The sequence below is a fragment of the Candoia aspera genome, chromosome 1 (assembly GCF_035149785.1).
Source record: "Candoia aspera isolate rCanAsp1 chromosome 1, rCanAsp1.hap2, whole genome shotgun sequence".
NCBI lineage: Eukaryota > Metazoa > Chordata > Lepidosauria > Squamata > Boidae > Candoia > Candoia aspera.
The window spans coordinates 47,244,409-47,267,299 of record NC_086153.1 but is presented as its reverse complement, the minus strand read 5'-3'; the positions used below and the strand labels follow the sequence as shown (position 1 = coordinate 47,267,299).

Genomic DNA, 22,891 nt, shown 5'->3' with positions numbered 1-22,891 from the left:
CCACTCACTGATTCTGCCAAAATTATGAGAATGGGTCTGGAGCTGATTCCAAACTGCCACAAAGATCCCATATGGAAGTGCCCAAATTTGGAATCATATTTGTATGTGCAAAACCTTCCCTTGTATTCTCTACTTGGGAAGACTGAATTTTCTCCTATCATAAATAGTTTTAAGTGTCCTTTCAGCTTTGTTTCTTCGGTTTCTTAACTTTCAATTTGAGCAGATGATTTTTCTGCAATTTAATGACATTCACTGAGTTGTTCCATTTATCTTCAAGAATACCTTTTTCCCATTTCCTCTCTTTTCCTTTTATTTATGCATTATACACAGCCCTTGAGTCCAATATTATTTGTTTTGATCAGGTATCCTTCAATGAATCTCAAATGTCCTACAACTCACATCTGTACTTTCTTCCCCCAATACCCCTTAAGCTTAATAAAGAAAGGAAGAGGTCTCACCTTGTGTTGGTGTTGACATAGCAGCCAAGGAAGTTAGTAATTCTATTACTTCTTTAATTTTAAAAAAAGGTTGAACAAAGAACCTAAAAACAAAAGGATACATCCCTAGGATAACTGCTTCAAGGCATTTGATTGGTAAAGACTCCCTGGTCATTTCTCTTGCTGATTCCATTAGCCTAAGAAAGTGATAAAGGAAGAGAAAACAAAATAAATTGTTTGGAAACAAAACGTATGGTTCAGACGAAGAATTGTGTGGCTGAAAACTGTCTTCATATTATGTAGCCTTATTTACATATGGAAGTTGAATAACCCCATTTATTTAGGAAGAAAACTCCCCTTTCCTATGTTCTCCCCTTGGATGCTCTTGGGGCAACATTCCAGAGTCCCATTCAGTGGAATGAACAGGACAGCTTCCAAAGGCAGCAGGGCCAATTTAGCACATTTTACAGGAAATAGAGTAATATATTTTATCATTGGAAATTCTATGCAATCTTAAATCCAGAGTCTAAAATCACTTAAACTACAATTCTGAGGCCCAGCACAGAGGAGACTTTTACTGGACGAGGAGTCTGTTCACACCATTTCCTCCCCCTGTTCTTTATTGTACTATTTCCCATAATCCTAGAATGTTTCCAGATGAAGCTTATATTATGCAGTTGCCAAATTGGTTGAGGGCATGGCTGAGCACAGTGCATCATGCCAGGTTCCAGCTTCCTCATGCTGAAATGGTACGGTTTTATGCAAACACATTAGCTCTTAGCTTTTTTCTTGATCGCCAGATTTTGTGCAGATAGGAAACTTCTGCTTGCAAAATATATATAAATAAACCTCACTACAGCAGCAGCAGCAGCAGCAGCTGGTGCATTGGAATATGCCCACCAGTTCTGTTAACTGCTTGGCAGGGAATTCAGATCACTACCTAAAGTTCTGGCAATACCCACTGTCTTCTAAAATATTTGCAACTCTATTTTTTTCTTACCAATTATTTTCTCTTTTTTTCACCAGAAAAAAATTCACTACACCTGCCCAGCAACAGGAACCATTTGCCTGGGAATACCTTCGTTCAAGTAACTGAGATTATGATGGTAACTAAATTAGTTTGCCTGCTGCAGCTACTTAATCTTGTTGACGTCCTTCCATTAGAAAAGCTTTCATTGCTCACTCCCATCTTTTTAAAGAAGTACATGAAAACTCCTACAGATAAATATGGAATATCCTTTCCAAAATGAAAAGAAAATGGTAACAATGAAAATGGTGCCAAAATTTTTCTGGGTACCTTGAGGACCTAATGTCAAAGAGCGCAGCAAATGGCCTATCAAAAATATATGGTTAAATGCATAGTGAAATCCAGATTTCTGGGGAGTTCCAGAGTAAGCTGAAATTACTGTGCTTAATTACATGTCTTTAATTTAAGTTTGAAGTCTCCATATGTTATCTATTGAAATAATAGCTTTCCTAGTGCTAATAATCACAGCTTATCTGCTGTAGGTTACAAATGAAACCTCAACTGACTTTCCACACTAAGAGATATTGAAGGTTTCTTGTGTTCATCCCACCGACTCATCTAAATAACGATTTTTAAAAAATCCAAAGTTATTTAACAGAATACTTAGTACTAAACCCATATTTATTTATGCTGATTGCCAATTACTACCCATCAAATAACAAAGCAACTGAGATCCAAAATGTAAATTGGAAGCTTTTAATTGGAGGAAAATGTGTTGTTAAGGCAGCAATGATTTGAAAGGCTTTAGTTTTTTACCATTTTTTAAAAAAATGATGTTATGCTGTAAAAATGTGGTAATCTCTTACTTTAAAAAAAACCTGGAAATACCATTTAAACAAAAATTGGCATATTGTTTTTTCTAAACATGAATGGTCTGGAAAGATAGTCATGATTGAAAACATCTTTGTAATTGCTACTTAAATACATGCTACAAAAATAATATATTACAGAGTACTATATTATTAAAATGGTGTTTTACAACTCCTGATTTAAAAAAAAAAAGATATCCAATGCCATGCAAGTGAGGTATGAGGAGAACTGTAGTCCAAGTCATCTGAGGCTCATGAGACAGAGGAAGAAGACTATTGTATGCAATTTTCTGAGAGACCTCTAGGCTCAAAATACATGATATAATATTTATGTAGCATGTGCAGACTTTATTTTTTACCTTCCTTTAAAATTGTTTTCAAACCCTTGTTTTCCTTCAAGCTGCTCGTGCACATAACTCATTGCAGCTAAGCTTAAATATATTAACCAGTAGCATGCTGGTTCTCTCTTCCATCCTGCCTCCTCTGTCTCTGTTATCTGTGTGATACATGTTAAATTTTAAGCTACTCTAGGCAGGGATCTGTCTTCTGTAGTTAATACACAACTTTTTTAAAAAAGCTTTTTAATTGTTCATTGAAAGTCGGGTGGCCTATACATTGTATAAATGAATAAACTGTATGAACAAACAAGCAAACAATAGTATCACAACAGCATTACCAGGGCAGAAGAGCAAAAGAAGGTATTTTGGTAGTATTCAAGAAGGCATTCATCAAGCTTTGCTCTAAGAAAAGACTTGTGAATAGACAATCCCATGCCAAACAATACATTTTGCAAAAGTTCCCTGCTGAAATAGATGGGCCGGGGGGAGAGAGAGAGAGATGCAGATACTCTGTATTTCTTTGCCTAAATCTGTCATCATAACCTAAGATGGTTTCAGGGTTCACATTCTGAGCTGTGCTGCAGGCAACTGTTTGCCACTATTCCTATTCCTGTACCTATTCACCATTCCTATTCTCACTAAAGAAATGCAACTGTGAAAATGCAGACACACAGCTGCTGTGCTAAAAATTGCTGCCCCAACCAACACCCGCCAAACACTGCATGTATTACCTTCAAACATCTTTCCAGGTTCAGCTTGAGATCACTAAACAAACAGTTCAAGATAAACCATGGGATCCAGGTTATGGAATGTTCTGAAATACGTACAGCGATAAAAGGTCTGATCTCTATCTCTGTGTGCATGTGCACATACCTCCACATACAGTCATATACATATGTGTATATATGTATATGTGTATATACATACCTGTATCTATAGCTCTGTGTGCATATGTATACATGTATCTGTATCTACTGTACGTCTCTATATCTCCATCTCTATATGTATTTATACCCACACACACACTCAATTTATACCCTCAAGCAAAGTAACAGTTTCATTTATCGATAATAGTTATATACCACTGTGTTCTTGAAATGACTCCTGGGGGGTTACGTAAATCTAAAACATAAACAAAACTAAACTAAATTAAATAGTTACCCACTGGCATCCCATTATACAGTGGTGATTACCGCGATCCCACATCAAAGGTTCAATAGCGTTTTCACAGCCTTCCTGAGTTGTATCAGATGAGTTATCAAGTGACTCTCTGGACGTGTCAGCCTTACGAGGTAGACCAGACAGGAAATACAACCAGATGAACTAATTCTACTTTATCGTAAAGCTACATTAACAGAATCTTGCAAGTTTGAAAGTACAATTCTCCCCACACACACACACACACCTCCTTTACAGCCCAAAAAATTAGGGAGGGTCTTGATCCTCCCACTATCCAGCTGCGGGCTATGCTGTCTCTTATCTGACCATTCCGTAGGCAGTGTCTCTTGGTCCAGTCTCCCAAGGTCTTTCCCACATACCATTACAGGAGGAGGGAGATTCCAAAGGGAAGGGGCTGCCACGAAGAAAGATGTTTTACAGGCCCTCCCCCTAGAATATCAGAGAAAGGGACATTTAACATCCTTCTGAGGAGGAACATACCAGATGAGCCAGTTTTTCCTGAAGGAGATTGTCCTGATGATACCTGGGAATTAAGCCGTGTAGGACTTCATAAGCTAAAACCAGCACTTTGAATTGTACCTGGAAACCTACCGGAAATCAGTGTATAAACTGGAGTAAAGTCTTATTCCTCTCCCTGATATAAGTATACTGTATATATTTCTCCTATTGCTCTACCTCTATTGTAACCTACTTGGGGGCAGAGACAGGCCATCTTATCCTATACTATGAAAAACATAGGGCTGCATTAAGAGAAACCTTCTACCTTTGCAAACACATCTTACAGGCTGCAAGCATTGGGACCCAGAACCCTTTGAATTATTTATCCGGGCGTGGAAGTAGCATGAGTTCTCTTGGGCACATTTTAGGACACATTCAGAGCATATGTTCACATTCAAGTGTGACCTAAGCAAATTTCTATCCTTCCCTAATTACAATAATCTGCACCACAGTCGTTAAAGTTAAGCATTATTTAGTTTTACATTTATCATTTGTGGGATAAATGAAGGACAAACCCTTCTTGCTAAGTCTTGAAAGACTGAAGAGAAACTAGCTATCTCTGTTCTATGTTGTCAAGAGAGGAGTTGCTGGCTCATCCATAAGAAAATTGCAAGACCAAAATAATTTCAGTATGTGTGCTTTATTTTTAAAGCGGGGAGGGCACTTTAACCACTGTACAAAGTTTTAATAATAATAATAATAATAATAATAATAATAATAATAATAATAATAATACTTTCCGAGCAAGAAACTAAACACACCAGCACAAACTAGATGGTTTGTACCAGGGCCACTTTCATCCTCAATAGAAAAGCAGCTTGTAAACTTTAATATGCATCTCAGCACAGATGGGTAAACAAAGCATTCAGTAACAATGGGTACATTTTTCAGTTAAGATAACTGTGAAGTTCTGTGCAAATATTGTTTGTACAAATCATCTTTGTTTTCTTCTTTCTCTTCGTTTTCAAAGCAATCATCTATCTATCTATCTATCTACCTACCTACCGCATAAGAGACAAAGGTCCTAGTCCAGTGTTTCTCAACCTTGTCAACTTTAAGATGTGTGGACTTCAGCTCTCAGAATTCCCCAGCCAGCCATGCTGACCAGTTTGAAATACACTGTCCTAGTCCAATCTCCACAACTCCAAGTGAGACAAATAGTCCTGTCCAAAATCTTGGGAAGCTACCACCACAGCCAACAAGGCAAGCCAATAGCAGGGCTCCGTATAAAGTGGTTTTCTACATTTCTAGTGCAGACTGCCTCTGCCTGGGGTCTTCTGTGTTTTATAAACATGATGGCTGGGTATTATAGGACCTGAAGTCTATAATAACATCTGGAAGGTTGAGAAAGGCAGTCTCAACTCATGAATTAAACTTCCTCTAGACCAGAAGTAGGAGAACTTTTTTCAGCCACGGCTGCAGTTCTCCCTTCTGTCCTGCCTGAACCACAGGGGCATGCCCAGTGTCACTGTTACATCACCAGAATGAGAGGAAGTGACACTTTCAGACTTATTTCCCCCATTTTGGGGACTTTGGGGGTGTTTTAAGGAGTCTCAAGGCTTAAGGCATCCATTTCATTCTTAACCCTCCCACTATCACCACTCCAAATTTAAAAAGTGATCTAAAATTTGGGATATGCCCCTTTTTGGGTCACATGTGGCCCTATGGCCACAGGTTACGTACACCTATACTAGATGACAGATTCTTGTTTGGTTCTTGTGGTGCAGTAGAAGGAAGATAGCGGACAATACATGCAGCAAAGGGAATATAAATTTTGTCTTTTTGGTTTGATGGTGACACATATTGGAGACTGAGAACAGAGAATGGTTGAATGTATAATTTGAGAGATAAATATCCAAGAGTCTCTGAAACATGCTGTCAACAAGCACTGCACTATTTTATCTGTTGGGGCCATTTATTGGGTTTGCAAGCCCCTGTGTAAAAATCACTGTGCCACCATCACATCACTGTGTAAAAAAAGCCCATTAGAAAATTGTTCCTTCTGCAAAATATTACATACCCACTTAGAGGTCTTGATTTCCTAATTTCGAAGAACTGAGTTCCCGTATGATTATATCTGGATTTTATTTGTTAAGACAAAGTGACTGCAAATTGGAGAAAGTAAAAGTATATATGTAAGATTCAAACAAATGATCCTGTCATAATTGCCTCAAGAAATATGAAGTACTGAAATATAATTTAATTCATTTGAACTTGATATGAAGAATTTTCTCTTTTTTAATCAGATAATGGGATCCAACAGAACCCATTTTAATCATAATTTTTAAAAAGTTAGTCAGATGGTTTAGCAATGGTTCCATGGGGGAAGCAAATATGAAAGGATTATTGTTTATAATACAAGAATATACAGTACATTTCTAAGGATGGTACTTAGAATTGGTTATAACCCCTCAATAATCTTATATACTGGTTGCTCCTCCTTATTATGACTGCTGTAAGAATACAAAATATTGACTTAGTTCACTCACCACCACCAAATCATACTTTGTCCATACCATGGACCATAATCTTCAGGAGTAGGTGCAACTATCCATGGAATAAGCCCATCAGAAATGCATTTTGAAGATCTCAAAATTATTAAACACTCTTCACTGGCGCCATTCAAACTGCCCATTGAACTTTAATACACAGAAAATTCTATATATATAGTTTTATGTTTGGGACCACGACTTTGCCTCAATAGAGTTGTCTTCCTTGATAAGGTATGTTTCAGAGTTGCCTTAACCATGGCTTTTGACTTCAACCTTTTGGTAGTAACTTCCTTACTGATGGCCCTAAGAAATAATGATGGCCCTAAGAGTCCCCTTTTCAGGAGAGAGGGGCGGTGATAGAAAGTTGAAATATAATTAAATAAATAAATAAATAATCTAGTAGGACTATGCAAAGCATTCAGAAGGATGCCTTCCAAAGAATATTGGTGCAAACAAACTATTACTCTTCTAAACATTGAGAAACCTGCATCTTTCAGAAGGCATTTTGAAACTACTTTGAGAGTTTCTCAGGTTTGTCTCTGCATGCTTGTTCACATACTGTACAGCTGCTTCTCTAACAGTTCGTTTGGAAGTGCTATCCAAACTGCATCAGCTACAATTACTGAAAATCAGAATTTGTCTCCAGTCCAAATCCAAAGTGGATATCATAAGGGGCTATTTAGGCCATCGGGTTCAACCTTCTGCTCAGAGCAGGAATCCAGATTAAAGCATCCCAGCCAGATGGTTGTATAGCCTCTACTTGATTATATCCAATGAAGGAGAACCTACAATCTCTCTTGAGTTAACTGGATTGCAGTGTTCTTACTGTTTTTTTTTTCATTCAATCAAAAAGTCTTCCGATAACTTAAATCTATTGTTTTGTGTCCTGCACTCTGCAATGAGAACGAACAGGTCTAGACCTTCTTCTGCATGAACGTATTTTCCAACATGCCTTTGCTGCCCTTTCCTGAACCTGTTCTGATTTCTCAGAATCCTACTTAGACTACAGTGCTGAGAATTTGACCAGGTACTTGAGCTGGGTGCTGATGAAAGTAGAGTGGAATAATCACATTCTGTGATTTGGAAACTGGTACTTCTGTTGATGCAGCCTAAAATTGCATTTGCCTTTGTCTTAGCCACATCATATTGCTGACTTATATTTAGTTTGCAATTAACCATTATTCTAAAACCTTTTCTGCAAGTATTATTACTCTCATGATGCAGTGAACATAAGCAGAGCCCTGCTGGATCAGACCCCTGGCCCATCTAGTCCAGCAACCTGTTCTCACAGCAGCCAACCAATTGCTCACGGAAGCCCACTAGTCTCCCAGATGACTTTCAGAGACAGTCACACTGCCATCAAAGCTAATAGCCATTGATCCCCATGGCTTCCATGAATTGGTCCAACCCTTTTTTGAAGCCACCAAGCTGGTAGACAGCACCACACCTTGTGGTAAAACAATGCATATCACCTATTTCTGCTGCTACAATTTATTGCCCTAGAAGTCTGTGTATTCTTGCCCCAATGAGCCAGTGTAAGGGTTGAAGCTGGCCAGATTGGAACCAGTTCAGGCCAGACAGAAGCAATATGTAAACAGGGAGCAAGAGCATTCTAATCTTGTCTGGGAAAACAACAGCTAGAGCCTATTGACCAAATAGGACAGAAGAACAAAGCTTAACATTTAAAACCTTTGTTTTGCAATAGAGCGGACTTAACTTCTGTGTTCTGTGGTAGGCAATTTTTCTTCATACACATGGATTCTTTCATGTCCGCAATAAGGCCACTTATCTTGCAGTAATGAGTCCTTGAAGCTGCTATCTAGTTCCTGAAGGCAGGGTTGGGTTCTCAAAGAGGAGATATTCCCTGCCTAAAGTCTGACACACTATGTGCCGTGATCACAAAAAAAGTCTACTGATAATTATTCAATCTCCTGCTTCAATTACAACCTCTTATGTGCTCTTAAAGCTACAAATGGCATTCTAAAGACTAAGGGCAACACACCAAGCTTAAGTAATCTCATAAAGCTTCACAAGTGCTAGAAAATACAGCAACAGCACTTTTCATTCGTTCTTGTCCCTCAGGTCAGCTTGGTTCTCTACTAAATTACCCACTCTCCTTCCATTTTCCTCAACAAATAAGCTTAATAGAAGCTCTTTTTTTTCTTTTTTTAAAAAGGATACTGCAGCATCTTCATGTAATTCTGTATTGCCTGAAGCCAATCTGGGATCGTCATGGAAGCCTTGTAATTTGGCACCGATGGCACGGAAGGCTGCATAAAATGAGACAGAGACAAGTTGGGAGAGGTCATTATTTGAGGTAGGCAGCCAAAACTGTTTTAGTCAAGCAGAGAAGAGCTGAACTTAGGAATGTCAGGGTGATGACCCTCTGCTAATGCAACGCCTGGCCCTATATTTTACCAGATTAAGTTCCACTGAGCTAAATGGGATTTATTCCCCAGGCAGGTGGCAGGTGTGCAAATGTGCAACCCAAGTATTGGGTTTCTGAAAGAAAAGCCGACTTGCTAAGGCTTTGTCTTCCTTCTAGCTTCAAGCCAACTTTGCCAAATTAAGGCATAACCCACAGAAGACCATTTCCCATCTCTCAGCATCCTTCCTGCTCCTAACCTCAGAATATTCACACAGCTGTTCATGCAACAGCAGAAAGAAGCTCCTTCTGAGATTCATATGTCACAATTCTGTGCTAGCAACTGACAAATGAACACAACAAAGGGGACATTGTCTATTAACAATTGGTGTGCTGAGCATCTAAAGCAAAAGCAAGCTGTCCAATTTCTTTGGCAAGAAAAATTTGGGTAAGAATGAAGGGTAGACTTTTTAAGAGCAACTTAGAAACAATTACTGTAGCTGGAAAACGTAACAACTAGGATGGTGCTTGTGCAGACTCATAACAATTTGATATACAATAGGTACACAAAGACATAATAGTTTTACCTGTCTGGACAAAGCCCATTCCTATAAATGCGATGCTAATCTCCAGATATTTACAATGCATTTCAAATTCTTGGATGCATTATCAATCTATGCCTAATAGTCTTGCTATCCAGTCCTGCTGTCCCACTATAAAAGGCTATGTCTAGGAGAGCCTGCAGGCGGAGAGTATCACTCCTGATGCTTATGTTCATATTTCTCATGTTCAAACACGATACTCAGTGACTATCAATATAACTATAAAGCAAGCATTTTTTTCTATTCAAGAGACGGTTCTCATTGCTATGCATATCTGTGTTCCTTCAGATGTGTTAGAGTACAATTCTCATAATTCCTAAGTACAGTGCCACCACTGACCATGCTGGTTGGGGGTGATGGGGGTGGTAATCAAATATACTAGCAGATTATCAGGTTGGAAAGGCTTTATTATATTCATAGCAATGGTACAAGTACCTTGGTTGGTAGGGCAAGAAAGGCAAGTATCCAGAGTTTGGCTTATACTGATAAAAGCATCTCCAAATGGGCCAAGAAACTTTTCAAAAGATCCGCTTTTCTCTTCACACATAGCAGAAGCAGAGAAATGAGAAATGAGATTACATACTAGACTTACTGTATCCTACGCCAATAAAATTGCTGGTCACTTTCTTCCTGTAGCAGTCACACTTATTTATTTAGTTATTTAGCTATTTATTGGTCAAATTATATAGCCATGCCATGTTGGATGCACCTGTTGGCTGCCAGTCATCACTCCAGCAGCATTGTTAGTAGGTAGACCAATACTGGAGAGGAAGTCACTTCCAGATTCATTCATATGCCAGAAAGAATGGAAACTGTGAACTATGACTCTTGAGTCTTTATGGCCAAGTGTTCTACACTCCCTCATTATTTTCTACCTCCATAATTCCATTGCTGCTGAACATCCACATTTTCCCTCAAACTTTTAATTCAAGGGTGGATAACTTGTAGCTCTTTGACTCTATAGCAACCCTCATGCCCCTTTTTGCAGCCCCCAACCATATCACTTGGGGGGGGATGTCTGCCTAAAATCAGCATTGTTGTTACCAACTGTGTTTAGGCAAAAAGCACAATATATCAGTCAGGTATGCCTTAATACATTTAAAAACAAAATGTCACACATACACAACCAGAACAAAACAGACCATCTTCTCCAACTTAAGATAAGCATTACAGAGCCGATATTGAAGTGAATTACTGATGCCCATGGATCTCTCCCCAGAATTCCTACCCCACCTGCTTTAATTGGTTTTAGAATATATTAATTACATAATGTGAACCATCAGCTTTTATTATCTTCAATTTGCAAGAATGTCTCTGGATTCCAAATGGCTGCAGTCCTCTCTCCTGTTCCCATCTGCCTAGGAAAGAAAACAAGCTCAACTGGCATGGCAGAGTATTCTGGGGAACTGAAAAGGATGCTAAGAAACAATCCCACCAGCTTGCCTTCCATTAAATTGGTATTGTGAAACTGGCTGTGCTCACCAGGGCACCAATTTTGTGAACAGGCCCAGCCACCCTCATGGCAACTATATTGTGAGACCTTTACAACAGGATCTCAAAATTCCAAATGGATCCACTGACTCTCAAAGATGGCTTTCACTTGCCTGAGATCTGCATGTAGCAGTTTGGTATGTTGCAACTACAGAAATAGTAGTGTTGCGCTGCAAGATCATTCTGTTTCAATTCTGTATCTCTTTATCACAGTTCTTGTACTTGCTGCTTACAAGAGGGACTTTGTTAAAAGAAAAGGATGACATGACATCAATAAATTGAGGCCCCCACCTCCCATCTTCAATTTATCTTTCTCTTACAAGTAAGGCAGGAAAAAACCTGCCTCTATAGCCCAGACAAATGAATTTTCAAAATGCCAAGATCTTGATTTGGCCACTCCTTCGTCTCTCCATGGTATCATATATGCTCCCTACAAAACAGCGAGGTTTTCCAAGTCTTTACCAGAAAACACCAGAGCAATGGTGTTTAGCCAGAAAACACCAGAGCAATGCTACAGCAAGACAACAAATCCTGCAGGCTGTTCCCAGCAATGCCATCCTTGCCTACAGCTGCTAAGATACAAGAGGAAGTAATGAAGAACCCCACCCAGGGTTCTTCTTCAGCATATGGGCTTGCAGACCAAACAGATGGCTGGAAGGGCTCCTGTCTCTTGGAGGGTAACCATTGCAAGTGTTTCCACCCTTCGATTGCCAGCTGTTTCATCCATCATCAGAGATCTCCAGTCACAGGTCACGTGGTACAGAATTAGGATTGTGGATAGAAGGGAGATGACGCATAAGGGCAGCATCTGCTTGGGTAGCTTGCACTTACTTACACCCAGATTCTTATCCTTTCATGGCCAAAAGGAAATGGGGGAACCCTGGGGGAACCTTGCCCATAATACTCTAATCCAGTGTTTCTCAACCTTGGCAACTTTAAGACATGTGGACTTCAACTTCCAGAATTTCCCAGCCAGCCACAGGCTCTTACTGCTTTGGCAGTGTGATGAAAGCGGCGTCTCATCATAATCTCCACCCTTTGGGGCAGGTGGGTGACATTGTGAGACATGTAGAAGAGCGGCAGGGCTCACACCATAACATGGCATTTGTCACTCTGCCCCCTTTTGCTCCCCTCCCCTTGTTGATAGGGTTCTAGTTCACCCTCAGCCATGGAAACTTGCTGGGTGACTTTGGGCCAGTCACTCTCTCTCAGTCCAGCCTACCTCACTGGCTGGTTTGTTGTGGGGGATAAAATGAAAGAAGATCCCCATGTATACCATTTTGAGCTCCTGGAGAGAAAAGCAGGATACAAATCAAACAAACATGTATGCAAAAATAATGAAAAAAAAGGTCCAATCCAGCATCCATATTTTCAATTTATATATTAAACAATATTTATAAATCATCCCAATTTTAAAAAAAGACTGTAGGTGGTAAATTCCACTAAACAGAGAAAATATAACAATAACATACTCAACAATATAAAATTCCCAATCTTTCCTCTGAACACCACAAAACCCTAACCTTTTATAGCTACTTACAGAACTTTCGTGACTTTTACAGACTAGAATTTTACATCATGCTAAGCTGTAGTTTAAGCCTGGTTTGTTGAATAAACTGAGTTTGCACAGTCATTAAACATAATCCTTGGTCTATAAACCACAGTTGCTAAACTGAAACCATGTAAACTACATTATGGCATCAGACAGAATCAGGGAGCAGCAGTGACTTCAAAGACCACCCAGAACAAGGTCCCATCAGTGCAGGAGAGGCTTTGCTAAAGCTCCCCTGAAAAATGACCATCTACTTTGATTTCATGTTTCTAAAGGAAACCTGACCAGCAGTCAAGGTAATCCCTTCCACTCTGGACTGTGTCCTAAAGTCTGTCCTGATTGGAGTCATTTGGTTTGTGTCTTGTCTTCTGAGCAGACTTCCTTAACCCAATACTCTCCAGGTGTGTTGGGACTACAACTCTCATTTTCACTCAGCTGGCTGGGAATCCTAGAAAATATACAGTACTCCCAATTCTTCTGGAAGGCAGATGGCTGACAAAAGGTGCCCAGGAGCAACAGAAACAAACGTGCTCCAGTTTTTATGTAATTGTCCTTCCAACACATGAACATGGTTTGAATAATGCCTCTATGTTATTTCTTTTCTAAGCTAAATATATGCAGTTCCCTCAATTTTTCTAGTCGTTCAGTTGCAAAATATTTGTTCATTAGATTTATATTCCATCTTTCTTCCAGGAACTCAAGGAAGCATACATAGCATTCCCACCTCCAATTTTTCCCACAAGTCTGTGGACTAGTGATAGGCTGAACATCACTGAACCAACTTCGTTCAATGTGGGTGAGGTCTATCAGATCCTAGCCCAGCACCTTAACCACTGTACCAACTGGCTGTCTTCCTTTGCATACAGAAGATTTCAGGTTCAATCTCTAGTATATCCAGTTAAGAGAATCAAGAACTAAGTAAAGGCCTCACTAGGTTAGGGCTAGATCGTCATGGAGAAAATCTATCTATGTGGTCACTAGAAGCTGAAAACAACTTGATGGCACATAATCAATTGGACCTTGAAGATCCAGAAGAAGTAAACAGTCCTTCTTGGGGTGAGGAACCCTGTTGCCTGCTAGATACTGCTGAGCCAAATCTCCCATTAACCTTGCCAGCATGTCCAATGGCAAGAGATGTTGGGAACTGTAGTTCAGCCAATTCTAAAGTGCCAAAGTTGCGCATCCCTGGTCTAGACAGATAGTTAATCTGACTTGGTATAAAGCAGCTGCATGCAACCAGTGTGACAGATGAGTAATGCAGCTGGTCAGAGAAAGGTGAGTATGAAAACCAACTATTTGTAGGTTAGCTTCTAATTCCATCCTGTTAAATCCAACATCTTGGCACCTCTCAGCCAAGTGGTGTTTTTCCTGCCAAGCTCAGCTGCTGTGCCACTTGTGATTTCATTCCATCTTTGTTAACAGAGAGCTGCAAACTTTCACAAATGATCCTGGAGATAAGGAACCAGACGGTACATTTTCAAATGTTGGAAAGGGAATAGCTGCTCAAAATAAGCACTTGGTATGGAAATGCCCAGGTGACAATTAACCGTTAGCACTTTTGGTCACAACTACAAGTATTTCCTCCAGGGAGAAGGATGAGCAGCTGTTGAACTACATTCATAGATGTCTCAAGGGCTTATGAAGGCAAGTACAGCCAAGGCTGAGAGAGAATTAGCCCTCCACAAATATAAAGAATTCTGAATCTAGACTGAGTAGGGCTCAACCATTTTTCAAGCAACTTTGTGACTGCACAGAAAAACCTGTAACATGTCAATAGCTCTCAGAATCCAGAGCAAGAATTTTAGCAGTTACTAGACAAGTTTTTTATTTTTATTTAGTCCCATTCCTATAACTAACTTCCCTCCAGTTGAGCTCAACTGCTGGTGACCCCATGTACACTTCTGTATAGTTTTCTCAACAACAATTTGGCAGTGATTTACCCCACCTTCTTCTGGGATAATTTTTGACTTCACAGTCTAATTTCCTAGTGGTATCCCGTTCAACAGGTCTGACTGTTCCTGGCTTTTTCTGAGTTTAGCCAAGGTTAACCAACTGCTGCTAAAATTCCCAGTGTGCACCTCTCTCCTTATTTCTTTTCTTGCAAAAAGAAGCGGGAAAGATAAGTACTTGTAATAACCCCCACCCCAACCCATTTGGAAAGGAGAAACAGTCACGTAAACAAGCAAAGAAACCTCCAGGCATTTGGTTAATGCATCCTGGCCAGACTGTCAAGCAGAAAACAAGGACCCAGAGGGGGAAGAGCCATAACTTACTTTTGTAAGGAAAGCAGCACTCCTTATCGTCTCCACCATCTCTCTGCCCGAAGGGTGGACCTTCGCCACATGCCCCCACATTCTCTCCCAGGTCTGCCCATCAATCGGAAAGCCACTTTTGTTGACAAGGAACACTGCTCCTCCATCTTTGTCCTCCTCTTCCGAGCCCCCGTTGTTGGCAGTACTGAGCGTCCGAGTGTGGGAGCTTCTGGAACGTCCCCCTTTGTCTCCCTTGGGGTGGGAGTTGTGGGAAGCGTTGGAGCCGGAGCCGGTCATTGCGAGCTCCAAAGGAACCAGCAGTCCGACAGAGGACGGACCCTGGTCAGTGTCCCGTCGAGCGAGCCCACGCCATTCTGCCCCCTGCTCCCGCCGAACAAATCAGGCCGACATGAAATCGCTTGCTAGCAGCCGCCAAGCAGGTGGCGGGGGGCTTGTTCCTCATACAGAGAGAATCTACAAAGACACAAGGAGTGGAGAATAACATGGTGTCAGCAGCATCAAGCAGCCAAGCTCTACCTCCCAACCAAGTGCCTTCCAGCCACGTCAAGCTACAACTTCTATCATCTGCAGGCAGCACAGGGATGCCATACAATCCAGGCTGGCTGGGGATGATGAGCACTGCAGTCACAGACATCTGGAGAGCATCAGGTTGGAGAAGGCAGGGCTAGATAAAACAGCCCGCTTCCAGAGAGTTTGTGGGGATGTTCACGTTCCCTGATTAGTGTGGTTGCTTGGTTTGCATGCCACACTGAATTATATACTAACCAAATGGGCTGGGAGTACAAAATAAGGCAAGCCTCACCCCCCCCCACCCCCGTCAAGGTTAATAGTAAGCAAGCTTAGGATGCTGCCTGCTGTGCACACAAAGCTGAGGTCTTTGACCTGGTTGCGCCTGTGGTGTGAACACAGCCACCGAGTATTCTGTAGCAGCTGGAAATAGCAAACGACAGAAGGGCCTCTCTCAAAGACGCATTTTATTCTATTCACTTGTCAAACAAAAGGGTACTGGAAGAGCTCGCTCTTCTACAGCAATCCTCAGGCTGCCTCTCACCAGGGGGCGACAGCAGCCAGCCAAAAAGCCTTTCTTTCCATCTGAGAAATACCTCACAAAAGGCACCGGGCGCCTCGCTGTTGGGGCTAGCTCCTAGATTTCGAAGACGGTAGCCGGGGTTAATTCGAATCTGCCACGCAGAGTGGACGGTTGCCGCCACAGCTTTTGGTTGGGACCCATTAAAGAAAACACACACACACAGTCCTGAGCGAAGAGCCCAGCAGCTCTGTGCGCGCATTCCCACGTTCACCACCCTGCTCTTCATTGTTCAGAGGCTGGAAAGCTCAACGGCATGCGGCCACCAGTCTCGGACTGTTGCAAGGAAGAAGCACGCACGCTTCCACAGCGCTTTGGCAACCCCCGTGCGGGACGACTTGGGCTCTAGAATACGTGCGTGTGAAACGGCGCCAAAGGGTGTCCCCGCTACCTCAAGCCTTTTCTTTTTCTCCTGGAGATGGTTCCCCCCCCCCCCCACCGCTCTCTCGGCCACGAGGACCCCACCCATTCGCCCGCTCCCGCTGCGCGGCCGTTAGCCTTACCTGGTCGCGGGGGGGATTCATTGCACCGGAGCCTCTCCAGGCGGCTGCGGCTGATGCTGCTCCTGCAGCTGACTCGGTCGCCTTCGCCTTAGTCCATGTTCCATGATCAAGTGTTACTCCCTGACATGTAACCATGTTACCCGGCAGCCGCCGACATTCGGAGCGTCCCCATTGGGCGCCGCAACAAAGAGGGGCGGTCTTATGGGAGCCGGGAAGCAGCTCAGAGAGGCGTTGCGGACTTCTGATTGGCTGGGGTCTCAACAGGCCAGCAAGGCCAGCCCGGGAAATCTGATCGTTTGGCGTCTGAAGCGCCTGTCATTACAGTTGGAGCTTGGGCAGCGGGCTCTCCTCAAAAGGTAAGAATTTCCTGATGATACTGCACGCCACGAGGTACGTCGATGCGCTGTACATCAATAGTTAAGTGAATGATCTGAATCCTCCAGGTACGTTTTCTTATAGTGATTAAGGCGACTTGGCTACAGTAGGACTTACAGGCCATTACCCATGGTTGTCTAGGTTTTCACAACCTGCTGGGCTAAAATGTGTTTGGATAATGTGTGGGGCTTTGCAAACAGTCGCTTCCAAATAAACATGCTTAGGATTGCCCTTTCTTCAGCAAAGGATCGTTACCTTGTCGTGGTGCTGGAGCTTGAGCACCTCAATGATGCCATGAGCTAAACCGTGAAGGGCCACCCAAGACGGGAAGGTCATGACAGAGAGGTCAGACTACATGCGATCCCTGGGGAAGGTAATGGCAACCCACCCCAGTATTCTTGCCGTGAAAACTCAATGGATCAGTACAACCAGAGATATGTCGGTATACCATCGGAAGATGAGACCCCCAGGTCGGAAGATGGTCAAAATGCTACTGGGGAGGAACAGAGGATGACTTCAACTAGCCCCAGACGTGATGACACAGCTAGCTCAAAGCCGAAAGGACGGCTAGCAGCCGACGGTGCTGGTGGTGAATGGCGAATCTGATGTTCTAAGGATCAACACACCACTGGAACCTGGAATGTAAGATCTATGAGCCAGGGCAAATTGGATGTGGTTATTGGTGAGATGTCAAGATTAAAGATAGACATTCTGGGCGTCAGTGAACTGAAATGGACTGGAATGGGCCACTTCACATCAAATGACCACCAGATCTACTCCTGTGGACAAGAGGACCACAGAAGAAATGGAGTAGCCTTCATAATTAATAGTAAAGTGGCTAAAGCAGTGCTTGGATACAATCCAAAAAACGATAGAATGATCTCAATTCAAATTCAGGGCAAGCCATCTAACATCACAGTGATCCAAATATACTCCCCAACCACAGATGCTGAAGAAGCTGAGGTAGAGCAGTTCTATGAGGATCTGCAGCAACTACTGGACAACAAGCCTAAGAGAGACGTTATTTTCATCACGGGAGACTGGAATGCTAAGGTGGGCAGTCAAATGGCACCTGGAATTACAGGTAAGCATGGCCTGGGAGAACAAAACAAAGCAGGACATAGGCTGATAGAATTTTGCCAAGACAACTCACTCTGCATAACGAACACTCTCTTCCAACAACCTAAGAGACGGCTTTATACATGGACTTCACCAGATGGACAACACCGAAATCAGATTGACTACATCCTTTGCAGCCAAAGGTGGCAGACATCTATACAGTCGGTAAAAACAAGACCTGGAGCTGACTGTAGTTCCGATCACGAACTTCTTCTTGCACAATTTAGGATCAGACTAAAGAGCTTAGGGAAGACCCACAGATCAGCTAGATATGAGCTCACTAATATTCCTAAGGAATATGCAGTGGAGGTGAAGAATAGATTTAAGGGACTGGACTTAGTAGATAGGGTCCCGGAAGAACTATGGACAGAAGTTCGCAACATTGTTCAGGAGGCGGCAACAAAATACATCCCAAAGAAAGAGAAAACGAAGAAGGCAAAATGGCTGTCTGCTGAGACACTAGAAGTAGCCCAAGAAAGAAGGAAAGCAAAAGGCAACAACGATAGGGGGAGATATGCCCAATTAAATGCAAAATTCCAGAGGTTAGCCAGAAGAGCTAAGGAATTATTTTTAAACAAGCAATGCGCGGAAGTGGAAGAAGACAATAGAATAGGAAGGACAAGAGACCTCTTCCAGAAAATTAGAACCATCGGAGGTAAATTCCAGGCAAAAATGGGTATGATCAAAAACAAAGATGGCAAGGACCTAACAGAAGAAGAAGAGATCAAGAAAAGGTGGCAAGAATATACAGAAGACCTGTATAGGAAGGATAACAATATTGGGAGATAGCTTTGACGGTGTGGTCAGTGAGCTAGAGCCAGACATCCTGAAGAGTGAGGTCGAATGGGCCTTAAGAAGCATTGCTAATAACAAGGCAGCAGGAGATGACGGCATACCAGCTGAACTGTTCAAAATCTTGTGAGATGATGCCGTCAAGTTAATGCATGCTATATGCCAGCAAATTTGGAAAACACAAGAATGGCCATCAGACTGGAAAAAATCAACTTATATCCCCATACCAAAAAAGGGAAACACTAAAGAATGTTCAAACTATCAAACAGTGGCACTCATTTCACATGCCAGTAAGATAATGCTCAAGATCCTGCAAGGTAGACTTCAGCAATTCATGGAGCGAGAATTGCCAGATGTACAAGCTGGGTTTAGAAAAGGCAGAGGAACTAGGGACCAAATTGCCAATATCCGATAGATAATGGAAAAGGACAGGGAGTTTCAGAAAAACATCTATTTCTGTTTTATTGACTATTCTAAAGCCTTTGACTGTGTGGACCATAACAAATTGTGGCAAGTTCTTAGCGGTATGGGGATACCAAGTCATCTTGTCTGCCTCCTGAAGAATCTGTCTAACGACCAAGTAGCAACAGTAAGAACAGACCATGAAACAACGGACTGGTTTCAGATTGGGAAAGGAGTACGGCAGGGCTGTATACTTTCACCCTACCTATTCAACTTGTATGCAGAACACATCATGCAACATGCTGGGCTTGAGGAATCCAAGGCTGGAGTTAAAATCGCTGGAAGAAACATTATCAATCTCAGATATGCAGATGATACCACTTTGATGGCTGAAAGCAAAGAGGAACTGAGGAGCCTTATGATGAAGGTGAAAGAAGAAAGTGCAAAAGCTGGCTTGCAGCTAAACCTCAAAAAAACCAAGATTATGGCAACCAGCTTGATTGATAACTGCAAATAGAGGGAGAAAATGTAGAAGCAGTGAAAGACTTTGTATTCCTAGGTGTGAAGATTACTGCAGATGCTGACTGCAGTCAGGAAATCAGAAGACGCTTAATTCTTGGGAGAACAGCAATGACCAATCTCGATAAAATAGTTAAGAGCAGAGACATCACACTGACAACAAAGGTCCGCATAGTTAAAGCAATGGTGTTCCCCGTAGTAACATATGGCTGCGAGAGCTGGACCATAAGGAAGGCTGAGAGAAGGAAGATCGATGCTTTTGAACTGTGGTGTTGGAGGAAAATTCTGAGAGTGCCTTGGACTGCAAGAAGATCAAACCAGTCCATACTCCAGGAAATAAAGCCAGACTGCTCACTTGAGGGAACGATATTAAAGGCAAAACTGAAATACTTTGGCCACATAATGAGAAGACAGGACACCCTGCAGAAGGTGCTGATGCTAGGGAGAGTGGAAGGCAAAAGGAAGAGGGGCCGACCAAGGGCAAGGTGGATGGGTGATATTCTAGAGGTGACGGACTTGTCCCTGTGGGAGCTGGGGGTGTTGACAACCGACAGGAAGCTCTGGCGTGGGCTGGTCCATGAAGTCACGAAGAGTCGGAAGTGACTAAATGAATAAACCACAACAGGATTGCCCTTTAAGGTCTGGGGTCTTCCTAACAAAGTGTGCAATCACTTATCACTTTGAATCATGCCAAAAGTTATACAGCATCTTCGACTTCTTTCTTCTGTTTTCTAGCCACGTTAAACCTGTTAAGAAGGAAAGACGGTATAGCCTTTTTTTCTGAGGGTAGGGAGCAGAGCATTAGAACTTGTTCTTTTTAAAGCGCCCTGAGAATAAATCCTGTTGTGTTCAGTGAAATATACTTTTTATTAGGCATATTTATGGTAATGTAAGTGCACTAATGCTTTTCACCTGTATCTCAGAGAAGCCCTAACATACCAAGCATAATTTGAGCCAGACCTCACTGGTATTCATTTTCAGAAAAAACTTTTCAGTGTTCTATCTCAGCCTCAGAATATGTTCAGCTCTAACAAAGGGAAGAAGTCTATGTATGAAGATAAAATTGATTAATAGCAAGTATGTAGCCCAGTCTCTTAAGATCTGGAAGCTGAGTCAAGCTTCCTATTAAACTTAAATTTGCCATAGTATGATTTACATACAGCTGTATCTACACCAACTTGTTTGCAGGAATGAATCGGACATTCAACTATTTACATGGTTGTAGTTCACCCTAGTCTCTATGCACAAATGTGCTCTGTACTGGAGGCTTCACACTGGGAGAAGGGGGAAGATATTGCTAGATGTAAATGAACATGGAATTCAGATTATTACAGAACGAACAGAAAAAGTCAGCCATTAAAAAATGAAGCCTGCCTTTAGTCCAGAGCCAAGCAACCCATGGAGTAACTGGCAACATTCTGAACTGCTATCCAATTTCCTTTCCCATTGGGAATTATTTATTTGCAGCATTTTTGTAAAACAAAATTGGTAAGTTGAACTGTTCTCACCATAGGAAGTTTAACTGTTCCTACTATTCAGCTAGAACTTGCACTCTGAGACATATTTAACAAGAGACTCTCTTCTTTAGGGGAAGAAAACTTTTGAGAAATTACAAGATTTCAGGACAGCATTATCTGATGCCATGTTCTTGCAGTAAGTGTAGAGGAGCATTTTTAAGGGGGGGTGTATACTTACAAAGTGAAAAAATGGGACTAATGGGACAAGACCAAACTAATGAAAACATGTAGAACAACCAGCCTTAGAATTGGCGATGAAGATATCAAAGTGGTGGATAGTGGATAGATCAACCATCAACAGCAAAGGAACAAGCAGTCAGGAAATATGCTGCAGACTAGCACTTCGTAGAGCAGCCATCAATGCCTTGGAAAAGATATTCAAATGCCAATTATGTCTCTATACCTACAAACATCAGAATTGTGCAAACCATGGTATTCCCTGTGACACTCTATGGAAGCAAGAGATGGACTTTGAAGAAGCAAGATAGGAAGAGTATTGATGCTTTTGAACTCTGGTGTTGGAGAAGACTGCTGAGAATACCATGGACCACCAAAAAACCCCAAACCAATGGATTATCAAACAAATCAACCCAGGGTTCTCAGACGAGGCACAAAAGACCAGGCTCAAATTATCCAACTTCTGACATACAGTATTATATGAAGAAATAGCTCTCTGGAAAAGGCTTTAACGCTGGGAAAGGTGGAAGGAAAAAGAAAAAGAGGATGACCAGCAGCAAGGTGGATGGACTCAGTTACAGTGACAATGGGTGCAATGTTGGAAGACCTGAAAGACCAGGTTAGGGATAGAACATCATGGAGAAAAACTATGTGGTCACTAAGAGTCGAAAACAACTTGATGGCACATAATCAATGAATCCACTGACTGAGGTTAGTCCTGGCGTTATTTTATTTAAGACAATTATGCTTTGTAGATCCTTAGTCAATAACACAGTCAAATTATGTTCATGTCAATCTTTAGCAATGAACACTCCCCAATGCGAACTGCTGGCCACCCAATTTCTCATCAACAGACATCTTTGCTACAATTCCTCTTGAACTGAGTTGCTGAACTGAGTCATTGGCATAAGTGCCAGGAAGACCATGACAAATCTTATTGGAGGCAGTCAGTTCCACCAGCTCTGTTAACTTGCAATGCCTCTGCCACGTTTGTTTCTAACAGAAAGAGGCATTGATGAAGGGAGCTACTAACAAAAATGCCTTTTTGCTGTGAATCTGCTGCATGGTAAGGATTTTTCAGACTTATTAACTCTTAGTTCTAGTATATACCGTCAACAAATGAAACACAGATATTTTGTGACTGAATTTCCCCAGTGCTGTCTCTTAGCATCCTTGTTCTCTAACCTGAAAAAACTTCTGATAAGTGACTCCTATTCAGGGCAGTGCTGGAACGTGTTTGGGACATAGAGAAACCAAGGACTAGCTGAACCAAAGAAATAAAGAATGTAACTCCTTAAAAGGCATGCCCAGCAAATAACCTTTGCTAGTGATCATGA

The 22,891-nt window shown here is 41.8% G+C and overlaps 2 protein-coding genes across 2 annotated transcripts in view; both read right to left on the bottom strand.

Moving 5' to 3' along the window:
• Positions 1-17,021, bottom strand: part of VASH2 (vasohibin 2) — a 34,130-nt gene extending 17,109 nt beyond the window's left edge. Inside the window, exons 1-5 of the mRNA XM_063303347.1 lie at positions 16,654-17,021; positions 15,064-15,516; positions 8,962-9,050; positions 6,309-6,365; positions 560-634 (exon numbers count right to left, since the gene is read on the bottom strand). Of these exons, the coding sequence (XP_063159417.1) occupies positions 560-634; positions 6,309-6,365; positions 8,962-9,050; positions 15,064-15,339 (497 nt within the window). The 5' untranslated portion in view covers positions 15,340-15,516; positions 16,654-17,021. The remainder of the gene's footprint in view (positions 1-559; positions 635-6,308; positions 6,366-8,961; positions 9,051-15,063; positions 15,517-16,653) is intronic.
• The window catches only part of FLVCR1 (FLVCR choline and heme transporter 1), a 45,762-nt gene continuing 34,267 nt past the window's right edge, over positions 11,397-22,891 (bottom strand). Inside the window, exon 11 of the mRNA XM_063303334.1 lies at positions 11,397-11,408. The gene's annotated coding sequence lies outside the window, so the exon portion shown is untranslated. The remainder of the gene's footprint in view (positions 11,409-22,891) is intronic.